The sequence below is a fragment of the Felis catus genome, chromosome C1 (assembly GCF_018350175.1).
Source record: "Felis catus isolate Fca126 chromosome C1, F.catus_Fca126_mat1.0, whole genome shotgun sequence".
Lineage (NCBI taxonomy): Eukaryota > Metazoa > Chordata > Mammalia > Carnivora > Felidae > Felis > Felis catus.
Window position 1 is genome coordinate 22,007,627 of NC_058375.1, and position 21,470 is coordinate 22,029,096.

Genomic DNA, 21,470 nt, shown 5'->3' on the forward strand with positions numbered 1-21,470 from the left:
CAGGCATCCTGCGTGCTCAGAAAAGTTTGTTCCTGGCTTCTGATGAAGTCCAGAGGTATTGGCGGTAGGGGAGGGCGGGAGCGACCAGCCAGGGGGGTTAGATCTGGCTCCTCTCTGACATCCTCCCCGCTGTTCATCCCACTTTCGGATCATCCTGCCACCAGAGCCCGGTCTAATAGGTCTCCCTCTCTGTCTCTGCCCTGCCCTGCCCCACACTGTCCTGCCCTGGGCTGGGGGCCAGGCGATATGCTTTAATTGCCCAAAGGCTTTTCAGCAGAATCTGAATTCATTGTTTGCCTGCCAGCAGGCTGGGGCCTGCTCAGATACGAATACCTGGACAATGTGCTCAGTTCTGGCTGCCTGTCCCCTGGAGAGCGATGGCTTCATCCTGTGCCCTTGGAGAGTCACTGGGGTGGAAGATGTGGGCATGGGGGGGCAGGGTGGAGGGAAGCCCACAGGGCAGACGGGGCCTCAGCCCCCAAACCATGGTTCAGACAGCCCAGGCTGGCGGAGCTAGAGGCACAGGGTTTTCCAGGAGTCGGCGCGTCCATGTTCTCTAGGGCATCACAGCACACGCGACCTCTCTATAACACTTTGGTCGTGTGTCGCATCTTCAACTTACACTAACAACTGCACTACATCGCGGCTCTGGATACGTGCCTTCCGGCCATGTGTGCCTACCGTGCCGTTGCTGCCCGAACGCCGCCCCTCACGGCATCCCAGCCTCTCTTGGTGTTACCACTGAGGAGTCTGCTGGCGGCCTTTCCCCCAGGCTTCTGTGGGCAGGCCCGGTTGAGCAACATCCTTGCCTCGGGCGTCCCCCCTGTGTGCGGGCCTCTGCCCCACCCCGCACACTGCTCGGGGAGTCTGGACTCACACTGCAGCTTGGAGCCGCTTTGTTGGGCTTTAGGACCGGCTTGGGTTTTTGCGGGTTAGCACCTTTGCCCAGGACCCCGCATACTGCACAGGGTTACTGCCCTGAGCCTCTGCCTGCACTGCAGGTGCTCGCTGTTAGGTTGTGTGAACTCTGCCGGATTTCAGGACCCCAGGATCCTTGCGTTGAGTTCACCGTTCCGCACAGCATCTTCACGGCACTGTGTTTTTGTGCCTCTTTCCACCCCTGCCCTTGACTCTGTCCCTATCCTGCTCCTCAGGACTACGTCCGGCTTGTATTCCGGATTGGGCTTGCGTGCCCGGCAGTTCCTTCTGCGCCCCACCACACCCTCCGCATCCCCGTGTCTCTGTACTGTTGTGCATGCTGACGCTGGACACATGGTTTCAGCGAGAAGTCATGGAGCACCAGCTATGTACCTGGCCCCGTGCTAGTGTCTGGAGAGGGAGAAGAACCAGTAAAGCTTTTTTTCTTTTTTTTTTTAAGTTTTTTTAGTGTTTATTTATTTTATTTTGTTTAAAAAAATTGTTTAGGGGCGCCTGGGTGGCTCAGTCGGTTAAGCGTCCGACTTCAGCTCAGGTCATGATCTCGCGGTCCGTGAGTTCGAGCCCCGCGTCGGGCTCTGGGCTGATGGCTCAGAGCCTGGAGCCTGCTTCCGATTCTGTGTCTCCCTCTCTCCCTGTCCCTCCCCCATTCATGCTCTGTCTCTCTCTGTCTCAAAAATAAATTGTTTAATGCTTATTTATTATTATTGAGAGACAGAGCATGAGCAGGGGAGGGGCAGAGAGAGGAGGAGACACAGAATCCAAAGCAGGCTCCAGGCTCCGAGCTGTCAGCCCAGAGCCCGACACGGGGCTCAAACTCACGAACTGCGAGATCATGACCTGATCCAAAGTCGGACGCTTAACCGACCGACCCACCCAGGCGCCCCCTGAACCAGTAAGGCTTGAACTCGGCACCTTGGCATTCCTCCGTGCCCCTGTCGTGTAGCACCGAGCACCAGCCCAGGGTACCTCTAGAGGTGCTGCGCTGGTGTGCCGGGCCTCCGTGCAGTCCTGGGTCATGCCCGCGTTGGGTTGTGGCACCTTTGTGCTGCATCGTGGCCCTGGTCAGCTCTGCCACACTGTGCCGGGTGTCAGCACTGGGGTCTATGCTCACCGTGGGCTCTGCTCCCCCGTGTTGTGTAACTGTATTCTGCCTCTGTACAGTGTGGAGCTGCTGCATTGAGCTCTCAACACATCACACTGTGGCACTCCATAGCCCTCTGTCTCCACGGACCTTTATAAAGTACAGATTTTTACACGGCACGGGTTTGTGCATGGCCCTCTGCCTCCCTGCTCTGCTGCGTTGTGTTTTATGTGACACAGAGTGTCCACACGGCAGGGGGTCTGTGTACTCTTTGCCCCCCATCCCCCTGCATAGCACAACCCCTCATTCAGCCCTTGGCCTCTGTCTGGAGTTGGGCCAAGCCCTGTGCCTTCCCCTTAGAGCGCCAACATGGCAGCCTTACCGTTCTCCTCAGGATTTGTGGTGCATATTGGTCCGGGAGATGGGGAGTGCTTCTGGCCTAAGTGTCCCTGGTCTAGTTGGCTTCCTTCTATCCTCAGTGGAAGTGGAAGGATGTTGGCCTTGCTGGGGTCTGTGTTGGCTCCTGTGGGGGGTGGGGTACCAGCTCAGTCTTTTCTCTCTGTGGTCCTGCCCAGGGTGATCTTCCTAGTTCCAGCCATGCTGAATCCTGGGTGATTAGAAGGTAGTCACCCCCGCCCTTAATTAATTACTCATCAGTTATTCAGGGCTCTGGAGAACAGCTCCAGGGAACCCCGGGCTGAAGTCTGGGTGTGTTGATCTGGGCAGGTAAAGCAGTGAAATGGGCTGGACTGGGTCTCTGAGATGAAGTCATGGTCCTTGAGCCTGGGTGGGGTTGGTTGGGGTGAGACTAGTTGGGATCATGGGGTCAATAAGTCCAGCCACTGTTGGCCACCTGCTATACACAGGACTTCGGGGGGTGGGGTTCGAAGGTGTAAGAGACAGTCTCTGACTCTAGGGAAGGAGGAGGGGGGGTTATTAGATGGGCCTGACATGGAGCTGTAGTTGGGGTGGAGAACATAGGACAGGGCCAGGTTGGGCAAGAATGTCCAGGGGTGAGGCCAGTGTCGGTCGCAGGGTTGGGTTAGGGTACCTAAAATAGAGATGTGGCTTCAGATGGTGAAATAGAACAGTGCTGTTATTGGGGTTGTATCTGGTTTCCCCAGGCCAGGGTTGGGGCTATGCCTGTGGTTGGGTATGATCCCAGCCCCTAAACTTCTAGTCTGTTGGGGGAGGTTCTGTTTCTCCTGGGGCCACCCTTGGGAACTGGATGCTCTATTGACAAATCAGAGAACAAAAATCTCATGGCAAACAAACCCTATTTACCTAGGGTCCTTCAGAAAATACTGTGGCTGGCAGCCGCAGTTGGCACAGAGCACCATTCCCTGTCTGGTGGGGAGAAAAGTCTGGTGCTCACACATGCACACACACATGCACACATGTGCACAACTTCCCTCTACCCCACCACATATATTCACCTCCTCTGTAGGTCCATGCTTATCCCCGAGTGTGGTCATATATCTCCGCACGCGAATGTACACCCACACACCCACACCTTCACAGCATGCCGCCTGGGGGACCCACACTTGGGAGACTCATGCTTACCCTCACTCACATACCTCTGCCCCACAGTCTCTCTCTGCCTTCAAATTATTCTTGCTCACGGGCATACTCACACAAATGAGACCAGCATTCTAGAGGTGGATGTGGCCTTAGAGGTCACCTGGGTCCCCATTCTCATTTTGTAAGTGAGGAAGCCGAGGTTCAGAGGGGGCAAGTCACCTGCCACAGATCACACAGGGAATTAGGCGCTCAGCAGCTATTAGATCCAGGTCTCCTGCCTCCCAGCTGTGTGCTCACAAGTCGGTACCAGGCTGTCACTCTCACAGCCACACACACACGCGCGCGCGCACACACACACACACGTCTGCATATGGAGACACATGCAAACGGAGATGAGGAGGCCCTCATGCCGGGGAGACCCTCTTCCCACACCCTGACTTCCTGCAGAGGTTGTGTTGCCCCTTCCATCGCCCCATCCATAGCCCAGCCGGATGTGGATAAGCCATCCTCCTGCCTTCCCAAATTGTGGCTGACGGTTGCTGAGGCAACCGCCTGCCAGATTGGGGAGATTAGCTGAGGAATGTAGCTGGGCCAGTTTGAGCTGAGGCTGGGGGAACCGGTGGGGGTCCTGGGTTGATTTAGCCCACCCTCTCTGGGAGGCCAGGGCAGAGATGGGTTCCCCCTTGTGGGGTCTGGTTTTCTCCCTACCCCAGCCAGGCTGAGACTGTGTCCCCGAGGCTTGTACTAGGCGTGGGGAGGGGGGGAGTGTGGGGCTGTGTGTGTGTGTGTGTGTGTGTGTTGTGTATCTCTCTGGGTGTGACTAGAGTATGTGCTGTTTGCATCTAGGATGGGGACCTCAGTTCCTGACATCTGACTGTGGCTTGTCCCTCCTGATTTTGTGGCGCCCTCTGGAGAACCTACCCACCCTCCTGGTTTAGAGGATTTGTCACTGTCTCATCTGAAGCCTGCTCAAACACCTATTCTGGCTTCCCAACTCCAACTTCTTGCCCAGACGCCCAAGGCCCTCCCTCCCTGATCTGGCCTCAGTCTTCCTTTTTCCAGCCTCCTTTCCCATCGCTTTGGCCAGTCTGCGCTCCCCTTTATGCTCTGGACTGTGTGTTTACTCCCTGCCCTCCTTCGCCTCAGAGGCCCTTCTACCCACCATCTCTACTGGCCAGAATGACACCCATCTTTCCACGCTCTGCTCAGATGCACCCACCTCCAGAAAATCTTTCCCCTGGATCCCCTTTGTGGCCTTGACCCTCCTCTGCTTTGTCTTATTCCGTCAGCCCCACTCAGACTGGGAGGTCCCTGAAGCCAGGGCAGGATCTTAATTATCCTTATGCCTCTACTAGTGTCAGGCTGAGACCTGCTTTATACTGTCAGTGAGCAAATTTCCTGTGAATGGAACCGAATTAACACATGTGGCCAGCGGAATACCAGGGCCTTATTTTGTCTGGACCTAGTCTCCTTGAATAAGTAAGTGGCTTAAATCCTAGCTTCCGGGACTTAGAATGTGGCCTTAGAATGGCCACCTCATCTCTCTGAGTCTCAGTTTCCATCTGTAAAGCAGGAATAATAATAGTACCTCCTTATGAATTCCTATGAAGTTTCATGGGTGTAGGTGGCCATGGCGGAACGTGGCAGTCCCCTCACGGTGGTGTTCGTGTGTGTGTGCACGTCTGCGGCCACTGTCTGTGTTGATGGAGTCAAGAGGGATTCCCTGCTACCATTCTTGCTCTGAACCCAAAGTCTGATCTAGTTTTTCTCCCCCCACCCCACCCCAGGCCAGTAGCCTCCAGCCGAAGTTGGATCTTTCTCTAGCAGCAGCTGGGACTTAGCTCTGGGGCCCTTGAACCATCCAGACTGGAGGTGATAGGTTTTTCCTTAGGACCTGGGAGGCCTGATTGTTCCCACCCCAGGGGGAGCCGGGGAGAATGTGAGGATGTGGCTCTCATTGAGGAGCCTGGACCAGAGATGTTATCCTCTAAGTGCCATTGTTGGAATTGGCCTGGCCCCAGAGGCACCGCGTGGGGGGGGGGTGGACCTGGACCAGGGACAGTGAGTCATTCTGCCTAAGGGGACACTGTGGAGGGGGAAGGTCAGCTAGGGTGACCTCCCTGCCTGAGGCCAATTGTAGGAGTCATTTGGCAGAGGTCAGGGGACACTCTGGCCGGAGTTAGCTGGTCTGGGGTCAGTCAGACAATCTGGTGGTCATTCTGGATAAAGTCAGATGGTCTGGATGGTGTTGGGGTCACTCTGGCTGAGGTCGTTCTGTCTGGGGGGGGGTCACTGACCTGGGTCAGTCTGGGAGTTACTCTGGCTAAGGTTACATGGTCTTGAGGGTCCATCTGACTAGGTTGGTCAGTCTGGGAGTCCTGACAGCTCATGTGGCCTGGCTTGGGATGGACCGGGGATGGGGGTGGGGGGGCGCCAAGGAGCTGGCACTCCCAGGCTTGCCTCAGGGCCATGGATGAGATATCCTTGGGCAGCTGCCTTATAAAGGAATAGGAAGGGCCTGAGCTCCATCCAGGCTCTAGATCCTGGGCTTCCCTTTCTGGCCATCCCTCTGCCTTAGGGAGGCCTTGGCTAAGAACCTCAGGAGCAGACTGTAGACTCAGCTCAGGCTGAATGAAGTCAGCTCTCCCCTCCTTCAGGAAGCCCTCTTTGACCAACCCTACTGTCCATGGCCTCCCTCTGTGCTGTGCTGTGGGTCATTTTCTCGAGGGAGAGTTGAGGCCTTCTCAGCACAGATTGGGTTAAAACTTACCTCCCACGGGCCACAGGGCATGATGCTGACCAGAGCTTTTCGCACAAAGAGGCAAAGAGCATTTGGAAGGGTCCTGCACTAGCTCTGGAGAGAGGCTTCTGTAATTTCATCCCCTCCACTCAGTGCCAGCCTCATGCCCACATCTCATTGTTCTACACTCCGATGGGGTGTAAGAAGAGGAACGGGGGACCCCCAACAAGGGCGAGCCCCCTTTGTGCCCAGCTCTGCCGGGCATGTTTCCAAATGCTACTGCACGTGATCTGTGTGCCAACCTAGAGAAGTCCCCTGCAGCAGGTGAAACAGCAGAGCCCCCGAGAGTGGAGCCACTCCTGTGGGGCAGATGCCCGCCGTGGCTGGCACATGGCCCTCACCCCCTAGTTTCTCTTCCTTCCTCTTCTTGAGCCTGGGAAGAACCCGGCTGTGCTCCTTCTCATAGTAAAGGAAACGTGGGCTCTGGTATCTGACTGCCGCGGGTTCAAGTCCCGCTTCTGTCTGTTGCTCGTGTAGGCTCAAGTGGCACCCGTGAAGGGCCACCATTTCCTGAGCGCTTGCACACGCTAGGCGTCGTGGTCAGTGGACTCCCGCATTGCATCCTCAACAACCGCACACGCAGATGCGGAAACTGAGGCTCAGAAAGAAGCGACTTGCCCATGGTCGCACAGCTTGACAAATTACAGAGTCAAGATTCAATCCCACGTCTGTCTCATGGCAAAGCCCACCCACATAACCAACGTGTTGTACTGTGGACGGAGCCCTTCATCCCCCGGGGCCTTGGTCACCTCATCCGTCAGGTGGGGAGAAGTACCAGCGGCTGGTACGTAACCCACACAGGGTCTGGCCTCACCACTTGCCCACGCATTTTCCTGGCTCCCCAATGCCTTGGACGGCCTGTGACGGGGCCGCAAGCACCCAGCTTTGGGAGTGACTGCAGGAACCGGTTTGCTGTTAACTTCTCCAGCTGGTGGTGTTCTCACATTTATTCGGTGCCCGGCTCAGGGCTCCGATGGGCTACTAAGATACGTGGACCTCATTACCAGGCAAAGGACTCACATCTGTTTCTACCCCGCCTTCTTCCCTCCTTCCTCTTCTCCTCGTGCAAACTGTAAATATTGGGTCCGAATCACGGGAACTTGCTTCTCTAGTCATGCACGTGCCCCGTCCACACATGACTGTGACTTCGCGTGTCCCAGGCCTGCAGGCAGAGACCGGAGCGGGGCGACTGGGCAATGACCGAATCCCCTAAACTCACCTGTCAAGCAGGAACAATAGGGGTCCCGGTCTCAGGAGGCGAGGCCTAAAGGAGATGCCACCCTGAGAGCCGTTAGCGCTGCACCGGGCTTGCCTGAGATGATCAGTGGCCATTGTTATTCTTAAGGAGATACCATCAGGGCTGGCTTAGTGCATTCATGAGCCCGCCAGTCCTGGGACCCACTGTCTGTCCTTTACGTGAAGATGGGGGGGCGGGCAGGGAGTGGGACACTGAGTAGGAGTTAGGAGAGGAGATCTCCGTTCAGACCCCAGCTCTGTTACTACCTGGCTGTGTGGCCTTAAGGAAGGCCTTAGTTTCCTCATCTGTAAAATGGGGATAATTCTAGACCTGACCTCATGAGTTGTGAGGCTCTAATGTTGTAGTGATAATGTTAACTAGTTTTCCCTGAGGAGGACCTTTGGTGGGTGGTTGTGCAGTGTGTGGTCCTGGGAGTGGGCAGTGTGGGGACGTCCCAGTATTGGGTGGAGACAGTGAAAAGAGGGACAGGGTTGGAGGAGGGAGCAGTGAGGGGAGGCCTAGGAGAGGGAGGGGAGGAGGGTGGGCCTGGGTGGGCAGGGCAGTGAGGGGCACCTGGAGGGGAGCCCCAGGAGCCTTCCTGGCCAGCAGTGGTGCCCTAGCCAGGGCTAACCAGGCCCTGCCCTCACAGCCGGCTGCACCTTCGAAGAGGCGAGCGACCCAGCAGTGCCCTGCGAGTACAGCCAGGCCCAGTACGACGACTTCCAGTGGGACCAAGTGCAGATCCACCCTGGTACCCGGGCTCCTGCAGACCTGCCACACGGTGAGCCTACTCTCAACTCCCATTCCCCCTGGTCTCCTTCTAGTTCTAGCCACCCGCTGTGCGACCGTGGGCACATTCCTTAACCTCTCTGGGCCTTGTTTGCTTTTGCATCTGTAAGGACATACGTAGGACCGTGCATGTGGCGCTCTGTGCATGCTGTCCAATTGTGTGTATCGGGTAGTTCAAGTGTGTATCGGGTGCAGGTTCAAGCAATCAAAGACCCTTATAGGTGCTAAGTTAAAACCCACTTCCCATTACTCCCCCTGCAGCTTGGCTCCCATCAGGTTGTCCTAAGTCTTCCACCGCCAGGGAGGCCCTCTCCTCCCTGGGAGCCTCTGAATCCTGGTCTCCCAAGACTTAAAGATGCTGATGGAGCAGTAACACTGGGGGCTGGATGTTACAAGACCTTCCTTCCTCTGCCCCCTTCTTCCTGGAAGTCCCAGATCCTTCCCAGCTTCTACCTTGCTCTGCCCCATTTCAGGATGAGGCATTTATGGCATCGTGGGCACTGGACTGGGGGTCAGGAGACTAATTACATGGATTGTAGTGCTGGCCTCCTACTCTGATGAGGGCCCCTGCTATCCTGGTTCCAGAATCACGAAGACTGGGCTTCAAATCCTGGCCTCGTCACTTTACCAGCTGTGTGACTTTGGGCGAGTCACTTAACGTCTCCGAGCTTCCGTCTTCTTAACTGTGAAGTGGAGAGCACAATAATTCATTTCACAGGGTTATTAGATAATGCCTACAAGGTATATAGCATGGGAGTGGCATGTAGGGGTTCAGTGAATGGTTAGTTGCTATTGTTGGAGGTATTTGAGGGGGCCCTCTGCACGGCGTACAGAATTAACTGGGAATTCAGAACAGGATAAGAGAGGTGGAGGCCAGCCTATGAACTTTATTAGTGATAAAGGCTGGGTTAGAAGACATAGCATAGGGTGAGAACGAGATGGGCTTGCTGAGGGAACTCCAGAAGTAGACAGCCTAAGGACCCCCCTCCCCTTCGCCCTGTCATAGTAGCGGACCAGGCCCTTTGCTACTCCACTCACAACATGGCTGCAATTGCACTGGCTCTTGAGAGTTCGGGTAGGTGCAGCAAAGGGTCTCAGTGGTGAGGCCAGGACTTGAAGCCACCAGAGAGGCCTTCTGCAACCTGGCATGGGCGGCCGTTCAGCCCCGTTTCCTCCTGCTCACCTTGCCCCCTGGAGGCCTCCCTGCCTCCCCTTTCTGTGCATTTGCTCACACAGCACCCTCCCTGGGGCATTCCTCTCTCCTTTGCAGGAACGGCTCTCAGCTCTTGGTTTGACCTCTGTGCTAGTGGGTATCAGAGTCTGACCTGTGTGACTGTGATCTGTCAAGGTGCCCACCACGGCAGGGACCCAGTGCGGGCTCTGCCTCTCTCTCTCACACCCATAGGGACATGCCCAGTGAGAAAGGGGAGAGAGACATTTAGCATTTCGCGTGGGCCTTGTGCTGGATCCTGAGGCCGCAGTGGTCAGCGAGAGGGCCACCGTCTCTGCCCTCTCAGGGCACACATTCTAGGGAAGGGAGTTGGGGTGGAGGGAGAAGGAAGGAGGGAGATTCAGAGACAGGGGAAGGAAGAGCCACAGGAATGAAGGGAGGAAATGAAGAAGGAGAGGGATGCAGAGTGGGGAAAAACTAGGGAAGAAGAGAGGAGAGAGAGGGGCAGAGGAGTGGGCCAAGAGGCACTGTTGGGGGCCAGGATGTGCCCCTTTCTGGGTGCGGACGGGGACTTGGGAGTTCTGTTTACTATCCCACCGGGACTGATCCAGGAGCCGCCTTCACAGGCCCCTGGCTTGCAGAGATGAATGAGATCCCCTCCAGTGGAGTCCCTGGGGAGCCCTCCCAGAGCAGGGAGCCTCGTGGTTTGGGATCTGAATGAGCTTGTTTTGGCTGGCAGCCAAGCCCGGGAGGAGGCGGTGCTGGGTGGCTGTGGGCACCCCCTTGGCAGCTGCTGGGGCCTTCTCCCCACAAAAGGGAAGCCATAATCCCCTAGCTGGATCCCGAAGGAGTCCAGTCCCTCCCACCCTGCCAGGCCCCCTCCACCCCCTGCCAGTACACAGCCCAGATCTGGGGAAGGAGATTGCTGCCTTTCTCCAGGTTGGAAGAGATTTGTATCCCAGGCGTTTAGACCCAGGGTGGGGGCTGGAAGGGAAGTTAGAGACCTTTTATTCAATCTCTGTTCTACACACTCATTCAGCTTGGGTTCAGCCCTATGCTGGAGACACAGTGGAGCCTCCGAGGCATCACAGGCTGGTGGGGAGACAGACACTTTATTAATGATCCAAGGGCCAGGAGAGAAGCCTATAGAGGGACAGGGAGGGAAGACTTCAGAAAAGGTAGCCTTTGAAGGCCTGTCATGTGCCAGACTCTTGACTCCTAGATGAATGACCTAGTTAGTTAGTCCCTGCCTCCAAGGGCAGCTCAGCACATGGGGAAAGTCGTAGATCAGCATGAGCTTGGACTGTGATCGTAGGTGGTGAGGGACCATAAAGGGTTTGGAGAGAGTCAGTTTTGTGTGTTTTTTGCTCTCTCCTCTGGGAAACGGATGCAGGGAGGTGAAGGGACTCAGCGTAGCGAGTCAGAGCTGGGACCAGAACTCAAAACCCTTGATTCCTAGTGGGTCCAAATGCCTGAACTGCTTTGTTTCTGTCCCCCTCCTTTGCCCACCTGACCTTGGTCCTCCCCAAGCCTCCTCAGCTCCTGCCTCTTCCCTTTCTAGGCTCCTACTTGATGGTCAATGCTTCCCAGCATGCCCCAGGCCAACGGGCCCATGTCATCTTCCAGAGCCTGAGTGAGAATGATACCCACTGTGTGCAGTTCAGCTACTTTCTGTACAGCCGGGATGGGCACAGCCCGGGCACCTTGGGCATCTACGTGCGTGTCAATGGGGGTCCCCTGGGCAGTGCCGTCTGGAATATGACTGGATCGCATGGTCGTCAGTGGCACCAGGCTGAGCTGGCTGTCAGCACCTTCTGGCCCAATGAATATCAGGTAGGCTGGGTTTGGTCTGTGGTCAGCCTGTGCTTAGGGGAGCGGGTAGAGAGGTGTGAGCCCGAGGTCAGAGTAAGCAAGTGACCGAGGTTGGAATTAGTCTGTGTTCAGCATCAGGAGTCAATATGTGGTCAAGGTCAGGGGTCAGTCTGTGGTCAGCATCAGGCTATTCAGTGCTGCTATGGTTTGGGTTCAGCATCAGAGATCATTGTCAACAGAAATGGTCTGTGGCTGGGGTCAAGGGTGAGTTGGAACAGTGCTGACCTGGAAACCCTGTCTGCTGGGAAAAGTTTTCCTGCTTGAAGGTAACTGTCCAGAACTGGGATAGAACCTCTGGCCTTGACCTTGTTAGCTCTGGCTGCTGACACACCTTCCCACAACTAGCTGGCTTGGTAGGGAAGGCCGTTGTGAGTTGGGCTGACCTCTGCTGGTTGAGGAGCATGGGACTGGAGCAGAGCTAAAAGGGGTCTCTTGTGGGCACCTCCCCAGGTAGGGCTGGAGGGATATGACAGGGAACCTCCCGCCTCCCCCAGGTGCTGTTTGAGGCCCTCATCTCCCCAGACCGCAGGGGCTACATGGGCCTAGATGACATCCTGCTTCTCAGCTACCCCTGCGGTGAGTCCCAGCCCACTGGGGTGCAGGGTGAGGGGTGCGGGTGGCCACGGCTCCTGACTGTGGCGGGCATCGGCCCAGCTCACACTGTGGCTCTATTCCCGCAGCGAAGGCCCCGCATTTCTCCCGACTGGGTGATGTGGAGGTCAACGCTGGCCAGAACGCCTCCTTCCAGTGCATGGCAGCGGGCAGAGCAGCAGAGGCAGAGCGCTTTCTCCTGCAGGTGAGGGGGTGCAGGGACCTTAGCCAGGGTGGGGGGAAACTTCTTCTGGGACCTGGGTCCCTTGCGGGGTGTGGAGTCGTTCCTTCCTTTTCCGGCACCCATACTCATGCATCCCTGCTCTCACCTAGGCTCTGCTCTGCCCTCTTGGGTCCTCTTATACCCCCAGGATAGAGGGTGACTCCAGGATCCCCCAACCACTCTCCATCGGAGGTAGAGACCACGTTCCCTTAATCAGCTTCTCATCCCGCGCCTTCCTGTGATGGAGCTGATTCCAGGAACCCCATAAGTCCCCTGTGTACTAGGGACGGCTAAATGGGGCCAGGACATGTACTACTCCTCTCGCTCGGGTCAGAGCGAGATTGGGACCCTCCCTCCCCAGCGCTCCTGACATTGTCGACCTTACCCCTGCGCAGCGGCAGAGCGGGGCGTTGGTGCCCGCGGCCAGCGTGCGGCACATCAGCCACCGGCGCTTCCTGGCGACCTTCCTGCTGGCCTCCGTGAGCCGCTCGGAGCAGGACCTGTATCGTTGCGTGTCCCAGGCCCCGCGCGGCGCGGGCGTCTCGAACTTCGCAGAGCTCATCGTCAAGGGTCAGCGCGTGCGGGCGCGCTCTCCCGGGGTGGGGTTGGGGGTGGGACCTGCACCATCTGAAGGGCGGGGCCAGGAGAGGGGGCGGGGTCTGGTCTAGGGGCGTGGCCTGTAGAAAGGTGGGGCCGTGAGGGGAAGACTGGGAGTCAGGTCTGTCGAGGGGGGACAGTTTCTCTCCAGGGAGGAGGTCCGCTCCAGGGGGCGGGGTGTGACTGAGAAGCAGGCAGGCGGGGAGACCCAGGCCAGACGCGAGCCACGCAGGCGGGGTCAGGCTGTGGGGATCCGGGGTTGATCTGACGGGCGTGCGGTCAGCCCCTGAACGCTAGTCTTTGGGGATTCAGAGGGGACTGAGGGACAGGGTGTAGGCTTAAGGATGAGGGCGGGGACAGCCTTTGGAGCGGACACCCCTTAAGGCCTGGGGATTTAGTGGGCACGAGCGAGGAAGTCTAGTCGAGGGTCTGGGCGTTTGATCAGGGCCCCTGGGAAGACAGGGAGGGTCACTGGGGACTTGGGTGTGCTGGGATCCCGAGTTGAGGGCAGGGTCTCACAGCGCATCGTTCGGCTCCACCTGTTCCTCACGTCCTCGCAGAGCCCCCCACCCCCATCGCGCCGCCGCAGCTGCTGCGCGCGGGTCCCACCTACCTCATCATCCAGCTCAACACCAACTCCATCATTGGCGACGGGCCGATCGTGCGCAAGGAGATTGAGTACCGCATGTCCCGCGGCCCATGGGCGGAGGTGCACGCCGTCAGCCTGCAGACCTACAAGCTGTGGCACCTTGACCCCGACACGGAGTACGAGATCAGTGTGCTGCTCACGCGCCCAGGTGATGGCGGCACCGGCCGCCCTGGGCCACCCCTCATCAGCCGCACCAAGTGCGCAGGTGGGTGCCTCCCGGCCCAACTCCCTCCTCCGGACACCCGGGTATGGGCTCAGGGCTACCGTGGGAGGGACCAAGGGGATACATTCTGAGAGGTAATATGGCCAGCACCTGTGCTTCTAAAACTTTCTAAAAGGTTATTTCCTCCTAGTCCTTGTTTTGGTAAAGATAATAATGATAGCTAAGAGTTTGTGCCTGACGCTATACGTGTGTCTATGAACACACACACACACGCGCACAGTGATTTAAAACTCACAACGCTGATCTAGGTACTCTTGTCATACCCATTCTACAGATGAGGTGTCTGAAGTACAGAGATGTTAAGTGACTGGCTAGTGAGTGGCAGAGCTGGCATTGGGATCCCTGACTGGCTGGCTCCAGAATTTGTGTTCTTTAAAAAAAATTTTTTTTTTCAACGTTTATTTTATTTTTGGGACAGAGAGAGACAGAGCATGAACGGGGGAGGGGCAGAGAGAGAGGGAGACACAGAATCGGAGACAGGCTCCAGGCTCCAAGCCATCAGCCCAGAGCCCGACGCGGGGCTCGAACTCCCGGACCGCGAGATCGTGACCTGGTTGAAGTCGGACGCTTAACCGACTGCGCCACCCAGGCGCCCCAGAATTTGTGTTCTTAATTCCACATCATACCATCTAGATAAACAACTAAAAAAAAAAAGTGTGTTATTAAATTTCAGCTAGAGTCTCTTGTGGGGGCATCTGAACCTGAGGTCTGCTCTTTCTCCTTAAAAAGGGTATAAGCAAGCAGCTGTTAGGAGCTGTGGCACTCATGCACCGGAGGACATTGTTTAATCTGAAGAGAAATTGAGGCTAGAACAGGACAGATTGCAGTATATTATAATTGGAAGTTTTATTGAGATAATTGTAGATTCATACGCAGCCGTAAGAAAAACTGCCAGCGTGCCTGGCTGGCTCAGTCGGTACATGATCTCCAGGTTGTGAGTTTGAGCCGCATATCGGGTATAGAGATTACTTTAAAAAAAAAAGAAAAGAAAAGAAAAGAAAACCTGCAGAGATTCCCGATGCACTTTACCCTGTTTCCTGCAAAGGTAACATTTTGCAGACCTGTAGGATAATATCACAGTCAGGGTATTGACATTTATGTAATCCACGGATCTTACTCAGACTTGCCCAGTTTCCCTTGTCCCTGTTTGTGTGTGTGCATGTATTTAGTGCTATACAATTTATCACATGTACAGGCTTGTGTGCTTATCACCACAGTCAAGATGTTGGATGGTTCAGTCAGTTTGTATGGCCCTTTTAATCTATACTCACCTGCCTCCCTTCCTCCAACCCCAGCCCCCGGAAAACACTAATCTGTCCATCATTTCTAAAATTTTGCCATTTCAGGAGCACCTGGATGGCTCAGTGGGTTAAGCGTCCAACTCTTGATTTCAGCTCAGGTCATGATCTCATGACTTGTGGGATCGAGTACCTCGTCCAGCGCTGTGCGGTGTGGGGCCTGCTTGGGATTCTCTCTCCCTCTCTTTCTGTCCCTCCCATGCTGGCATTCTCTGTCTCTCAAAATAAACTGAAAAAAAATTTTGCCATTTCAAAAATGTTACATAAATCATGAAATCATATAGCATATAACCTTTTGAAATTGACTTTTAAAAATTTGGGAACAGGTTTATTGAGATTTAATTCACATCTCATAAATTCACTCATTAGAGTACACAGTCCAGTGGTTTATAGTATATTCAGAGGGGTGCATCCATCACCACAATAAGTTTTTGAGCACTTTCATCACCCCAAAAGGAAACCTTGTACTCTTTTTTTCTGTTTATTTTGAAAGACAGAGAGAGAGAGAGAGAGAGAGAGAGAGAGAGAGAGAGAGAATCCCAAGCAGGCTCCACAGTCAGTGCAGTGAGTTCATGACCTGAGCTGAAATCAAGAGTCGGACACTTAACAGACCGAGGCACTCGGGCACCCCAGAAACCTTGCACTCTTTAGTAGTCTATCCCTCCCCACATTTCCTTCTATCATCTCCAGCCCTAGGCACCCATTAAAACTGCTTTCTGTCTCTGTAGATTTGCCTCTTGGTGGACATTTCATATAAATGGGATCATACAATATGTAGTCTTTGTGACTTAGCATAATGTTTTCAAGGTTTATCCAGGTGGTAGCACATATTTACTTTATCCTTTTTTATTGCCAAACAATATTGCATTGTATGCAGCTGTCATTTTTACATTCCCGTCAGCAGTGTGTGAAGTTTCCAGTTTCTCTACGTTCCCACCAACCCTGGTTATTATCTGTCTTTTGATAATTACCCTCATAGTGGGTGTGAAATGGTATCTCAGTGGGGTTTTGATTGGAGTTTCACTGATGGTTAATGATATTGAGCAATTTTTCACGTGCTCATTGGACATTTGTATGTCTTCTCTGTAGAAATGTCCATTCAGATTTTTTACACGTTTTTAAGTTGGGTTGTCTTTTTTAAAAAAAAAATGTTTTTAATGTTTATTTTTGAGAGAGAGAAAGAGACAAGAGTGCGAGCTGAGGAGAGGCAGAGAGAGAGAGAGGGAGCATAGAATCCGAAGCAGGCTCCAGGCTCTGAGCTGTCACCACAGAGCCTGATGCAGGGCTCAAACCCACAGACTGTGAGATCATGATCATGATTGGGTGCTTAACTGACTGAGCCACCCAGGCACTCAAAGTTATTTGTCTTTGTATTACTGACTTGTAAGAATTCTTTATGTATTCTGGGTCCTGGACCCTTACAAATATTTTCTTTGATTCTATGGGTTGTTTTATAATTTTCTTAATGGTATCCTTTGGAGCACAACAGTTTTTCATTTTGGGGGAGTCCAGTTTATCTGTTTTTTCTTTTGTTGTTTGTGCATTTGATATCATATTAAAAAACCATTGCCTAATCCAAAGTCACAAAGATTTACCCCTATTTTTTCTAAGACTCTTATAGTTTGAATTCTTGCATTTAGGTCCATGATCCATTTTGAGTTTGTTTTTGCACATGGTGTGAGGTAGGGGACCAGCTTCATTCTTCCGCTTGTGGATGTCTGGTTGTCCCAGCACCATTTGTTGGAAAGAGTATTCTTTTCACATTGAATTGTCTTGGCAGTAAGAGTGGCTTATTTGGGGTGCCTGGGTGGCTCAGTTGGTTAAGCATCCGACTTCGGCTCAGGTCACGATCTCATGGTTTGTGAGTTCAAGCCCCGCGTTGGGCTCTGTACTGACAGCTCAGAGCCTGGAGCCTGCTTCGGATTCTGTGTCTCCTTCTCTCTCTGCCCCTCCCCAACTTGTGCTCTGTCTCTTTATGTCTCTCAAAAAATAAATAAATGTAAAAAAAAAAAAGAGTGGCTATTTTGATCAGCATAATTCCCTGGAGACTCATCCAAGTTGTGTATGTTGGTAGTTCATTCTTTTTTTATTGCTGAGTAGTATTCCATGGTGTGGACACACTGCAGTTTGTTTAACAGGTAAATGGTTATTCACCTGTTCAGGGACATCTGGACTAGTTCCTATTTCGGGCTGTTACAAGTAAAGCTGCTGTGAACATTTGTGTACAGAGTTTTGCACGAACACGAGTCTTCATTTTTTCTGGGATAAATGCCCACAGGTGCAACTGATGGGTCCCCATGATAATCGCATATTTCGTTTTGATCAGAAACTGCCAGAATGACTGTATTGTTTTACATTCTCACCAGCAATGTATGCGTGATCCAGTTTCCTGCACCCTTGCCAGCATTTGGGATTGTCATCATTTTTCTTAACCATTCTGAGGGATGTGTAGTGATCGCCCATCCTGGTCTTAAGTGGTGCTTCCTGAATGCCTAATGTTATCGAACATCTTTCCATGTGCTATTTGCCGTCTGCGTATCCTCCTTGGCGAATTGTTCATGTCTTTGCCCATTTTGTAATTGGGGTATTCATTTATTCCTTTTGGGTTTTGAGAGTTCTTTACACATTGTAGATACTAGTCTTCGTTGGGTATATAGTGTATAAATATTTTCTCCCTGCTTTTAGCTTGCCTTTTCATACTCTTCACCTGGGCTTTTACAGAGCAACCATTTTTTTGGTAATGTTTATGTATCTATTAATTTTGAGAGAGAGAAAGAGAGAGAGAGAGAGAGAGAGAGCGCGCGCTCACGAGTGGGGGAGGGACAGAGAAAGAGGGAGAGAGAGAGTCTCAAGCAGGCTCCGAGCTGTCAGTAGAGCCCCACGTGGGGCTTGATCCCACGACTGTGAGGTCGCAACCTGAGGTGAAATCAAGAGTCGGACGCTGAACCGACGGAGCCACCCAGGCGCCCCGCCCATTTTTAATTTCGATGAGGGCCAGTTTATCAAAACTGGTTCCTTCTATGAGTTGTGCTTTTGGCGTCAAGGTTAAGACCTCCATGCCTCGCCTTCGATCTCAAGGATTTGCTCCGTTTTTTTTTCCTAAAAGAGTTACAGTTTTACGTTTTACATTTGAGTCCGTGATCCACTTTGAGTTAATTTTTGGTTAAGAGACGAGGTTTTCATCTTTTGACAGCCTGTGTTCTTAAGTGTTTTTCAGAGCTGATCTGGGGAGCCACCTAAAAATCCAGTTGAGTGCCACATTTGAAGAAACTCTTGAGTGGTGCATCAGAGTGCAGAGTGTTCCCATGGGAATCACTTTCTCACTGAGGGATCTAGGTCAGGTTACTTAACCTTAGAGCTTTCATGCCCTTGTTTTATAGCATGAGAAGAATAAGAATCTTTACCACACAGGAGTCGGTGTTAGGGTTCATTCAACAGATGTTTATTGAGTGCCTGTCATGCGTCGGGCACTATGGTAGTTGCTAGGGATGTGGGACTATGACGGAGCCAAGCAAGGCTATTAGCATGTGAGTGCCTCCTTCGGGAACTCTGCACGGAATTCACGTGTGGCAGGAGAAGACAGTAAAACAGGTGAGATTTATAGTTTGATGATGATAAGTGCTGTGAAGAATAAAGCAGGGTGGGGGGGGGTTGGGTGTGGGGGTAGGACGACTGTTATTTTAAAAAGGCTCAAGGGACCATTTTACTGAGAAGGTGACTTATGAGCAAGACCTGAGGGAGGCGAGCCACTGAGCCACATAGAAGCTGGAGAAATTGCTGGAGGAAGGAGCAAGCCTGGCGGATGGAACAGCAGGGCTCAAGGACCTGGAGGCTGGGGGATGCTTGGCACACGGAGAAGTAGCAAGGAGACCAGTGTAACTGTGGCCTAGCGACTGAGGGAGGAGATGGCCCGAGAGGACGGCCAAGTCACTCTGGGGATGTGGGATGCAGAGTCACTTGACACTGAGTGAACTGGGCGCCACCATGGCAGGATTTGGCGAGCAGGGGGTGACATCACCTACTTTGTATAAAAGGATGACTTTGGCCCTTTTGTGAAGAGTAGATTCTAGGAGGGCGAGGACCGGAGGGGAGACCAGTGAGGAGGCTGCTGTAACAGTGCAGCCGAGAGGTCGTGGCGGTGGTGGGAAGCGGTTAGCTCCGGGGTTTATTGTGAAGGTCGAGCTGACTGCGTTTGCTCATGGGCGGGCTATGCAATAAGAGAGAGGAGAAGAGAAGTCAAGGATGGCTCCAAGGTGTTTTGCTCGAGCAGCTGCAAGGATGGAGTTGTCATTTGCTGGAACGAGCAGACTGCAGAGGGGCAGGTGTGATGGGGTGCCGTAGATCAAGAGTTCTGTGTTGGAAATGTTGACTTTGAGATGCCTATTAGACGTTCAAGCGGAGATATCCGTCAGGCAGATGGATTTACGAGTGTGGAGTTCAGGGAAGAGGTTCAGGCTGCGGACATAAATTTGGAAGTCATCAGTGTAGACAGAGATGGTATTTAAAGCCAGGAGACTGGCTGGGATCTTTTACCCTGGTGGTTCTCAACCGGGGGTGATTTTGTCTCCCGGGAGACATTTGCAGTGTCTGGAGACATTGGTTATTACAGCCGGGGGTGGAGTGATAATGGCATCTGAAGGGTACGGGAAGCCAGGGGAACTGCTGAAGTCCTCCGGTGCACAAACAGCTCCCACAACAGAGAATTCTCTAGTCCCAAATGTCAGTGGTGCCAAGGTTGAGGACCCCTGATTTAGTGCTTAGATTTTAGGGAATAAGTGTAGATGGCAAAGAGAGGAGATGTGAGGCCTGCACCCTCGGGCCTCCCAGTGTTTCAGGTTAACTGCAAATAATCGCCTGTAAATGCACTAAATACGTGTGACGATGGCGTCTCATATGGTAAGTACTCAGCAAATGACAGTTGTTATCATTACGGTGTTTTTAGCTCTTCAAAGCCAGTTCTGGTCAGGTTTTCAAAAGAAAAATCAGAGCCAGGGGATCCGCAGTTGACCTCTGTTCTACTCCCCTTTAGCGTACGGGGGGGCGGGTACTGAAACCCAGAGAGGGGACTGGGGTCAGGACCCCGGGTTTCATGGCGAGAGTGGTAGCTAATTCCCATTTTGCAGATGAGTAAACTGAGATTTGGAGAGTTAGTCCCTTGCCCAGATCTACCCAGTGAGTCCATAGCAGAGTCAGAGCCAAAGTTAGAATATCCCGATTTCTAGGGAAGCGTTTGAAACAACAGCAGCAGCCACGGTGACAGCGATTGCTGTCGTGGGCTGAGTCCCCACATTGTGCCAGGCACTGCTGAACTTTTCACACAGGCTGGTGAGGATGGAAGCTGGGGCAGGGGCCAGACGCACAGAACCCAAGCAACTCATCCTGCCCGTCTTAACGACTTGCTTCCTTCATTGATGTTCTGCCCCACCCCCTACGCCCGACTCACCCCTCGTCCCACTTAGGCATCTTGACCAGCAGTTGTTTTGCTGTTGGTCCGCTGTGTTATCCTCCCCACCCCATCTCCCTGAAACCTCCCCTCCTACAATATGATTTAGTGTAAAAGCAATAATATAATGTCAGGAAGAGACATTTAACAAAACTCACTCTACACCTCACTATCCTAGCCCAGTTTTTCTGTCTTCTTCAAATCTCTGCCCATATGCCTACGGTACACAGTTTTACACCCCTGTCATTGGGATGTAGAAGGCATTCTGTATCCTGCTTCCTTCGCTTTGGGGTGTACCATGTGTTGTGTTGTTTATAATTATGTTTATTGGCTTATAGAGGTCCATGGAGTGTCTCCATATTGCTGGACGATTTTGTTTCCAGATCCTGGTTATCATAAATAATACTGCATTGAAAAACTTGGTGCTTATAGTGTTTCCCCCCGCCCCCCTGAGTAATTTCTGTAGGATAAATAGTCAGGAGTGGCTTAAGAAAGGGCTTCGACGTATATTGCTTTAAAAACTGGTTGTACTAATTTCTATTTCTACCGTTACCTCATCTTAGCGCGCACATGTTTACTAATTACGAGAGGCCGGGCGGTCTGGCTCACATCCTTGCCCGTGACTCTGCCACTTGCTCTTCAAAGCAGGCGTTACTATCTCCATTTTTCAGTCCAGGTTCAGAGGGAACAAAGCAACTTGCCTGAAGTCACAGAACCAATGAGAGGTGGAGATAGGATTTGCGCTTTGGAGCACCCGCCCTGCTCCAAAGCCCCTCCTGTAAAGCCCCTCCTGTGAGAAACAGTTGAAAGTTTCAGGGTTATTGCATCCTCATTCGCATTATTAAAATCAGCACTGTGTGTCATGATTTAACAGGTATTTGCTGTGAGCCTCCTTATTTTCTTGTGCGTCTGACCTCTGATCTCTGAGTGGCCTGCAGTGTGGTGGAGTTTAGAGGGCTGGGGCTTTGAGGTCCCCAAGGGCTGTTTGCCAGCCTGTGCTGGCAGCTGAAGAGAGAATGTGTGGGTGCCAAATGGT

General features: G+C 53.1%; 1 protein-coding gene across 8 annotated transcripts in view; it reads left to right on the forward strand.

The window, feature by feature from the left end:
* The window catches only part of PTPRU (protein tyrosine phosphatase receptor type U), an 86,260-nt gene that overhangs the window by 13,188 nt on the left and 51,602 nt on the right, over positions 1-21,470 (forward strand). For 7 of the 8 annotated variants that reach the window (XM_045035404.1, XM_045035400.1, XM_045035401.1 and 4 more), the window contains exons 2-7: positions 8,228-8,359; positions 11,100-11,371; positions 11,905-11,986; positions 12,091-12,206; positions 12,620-12,794; positions 13,382-13,675. In XM_045035404.1, coding sequence (XP_044891339.1) covers positions 8,228-8,359; positions 11,100-11,371; positions 11,905-11,986; positions 12,091-12,206; positions 12,620-12,794; positions 13,382-13,675 — 1,071 coding nt within the window. Of the gene's footprint in view, positions 1-8,227; positions 8,360-11,099; positions 11,372-11,904; positions 11,987-12,090; positions 12,207-12,619; positions 12,795-13,381; positions 13,676-21,470 lie in introns of those variants that run through there. The other variant, XM_045035406.1, reaches the window with a different exon arrangement.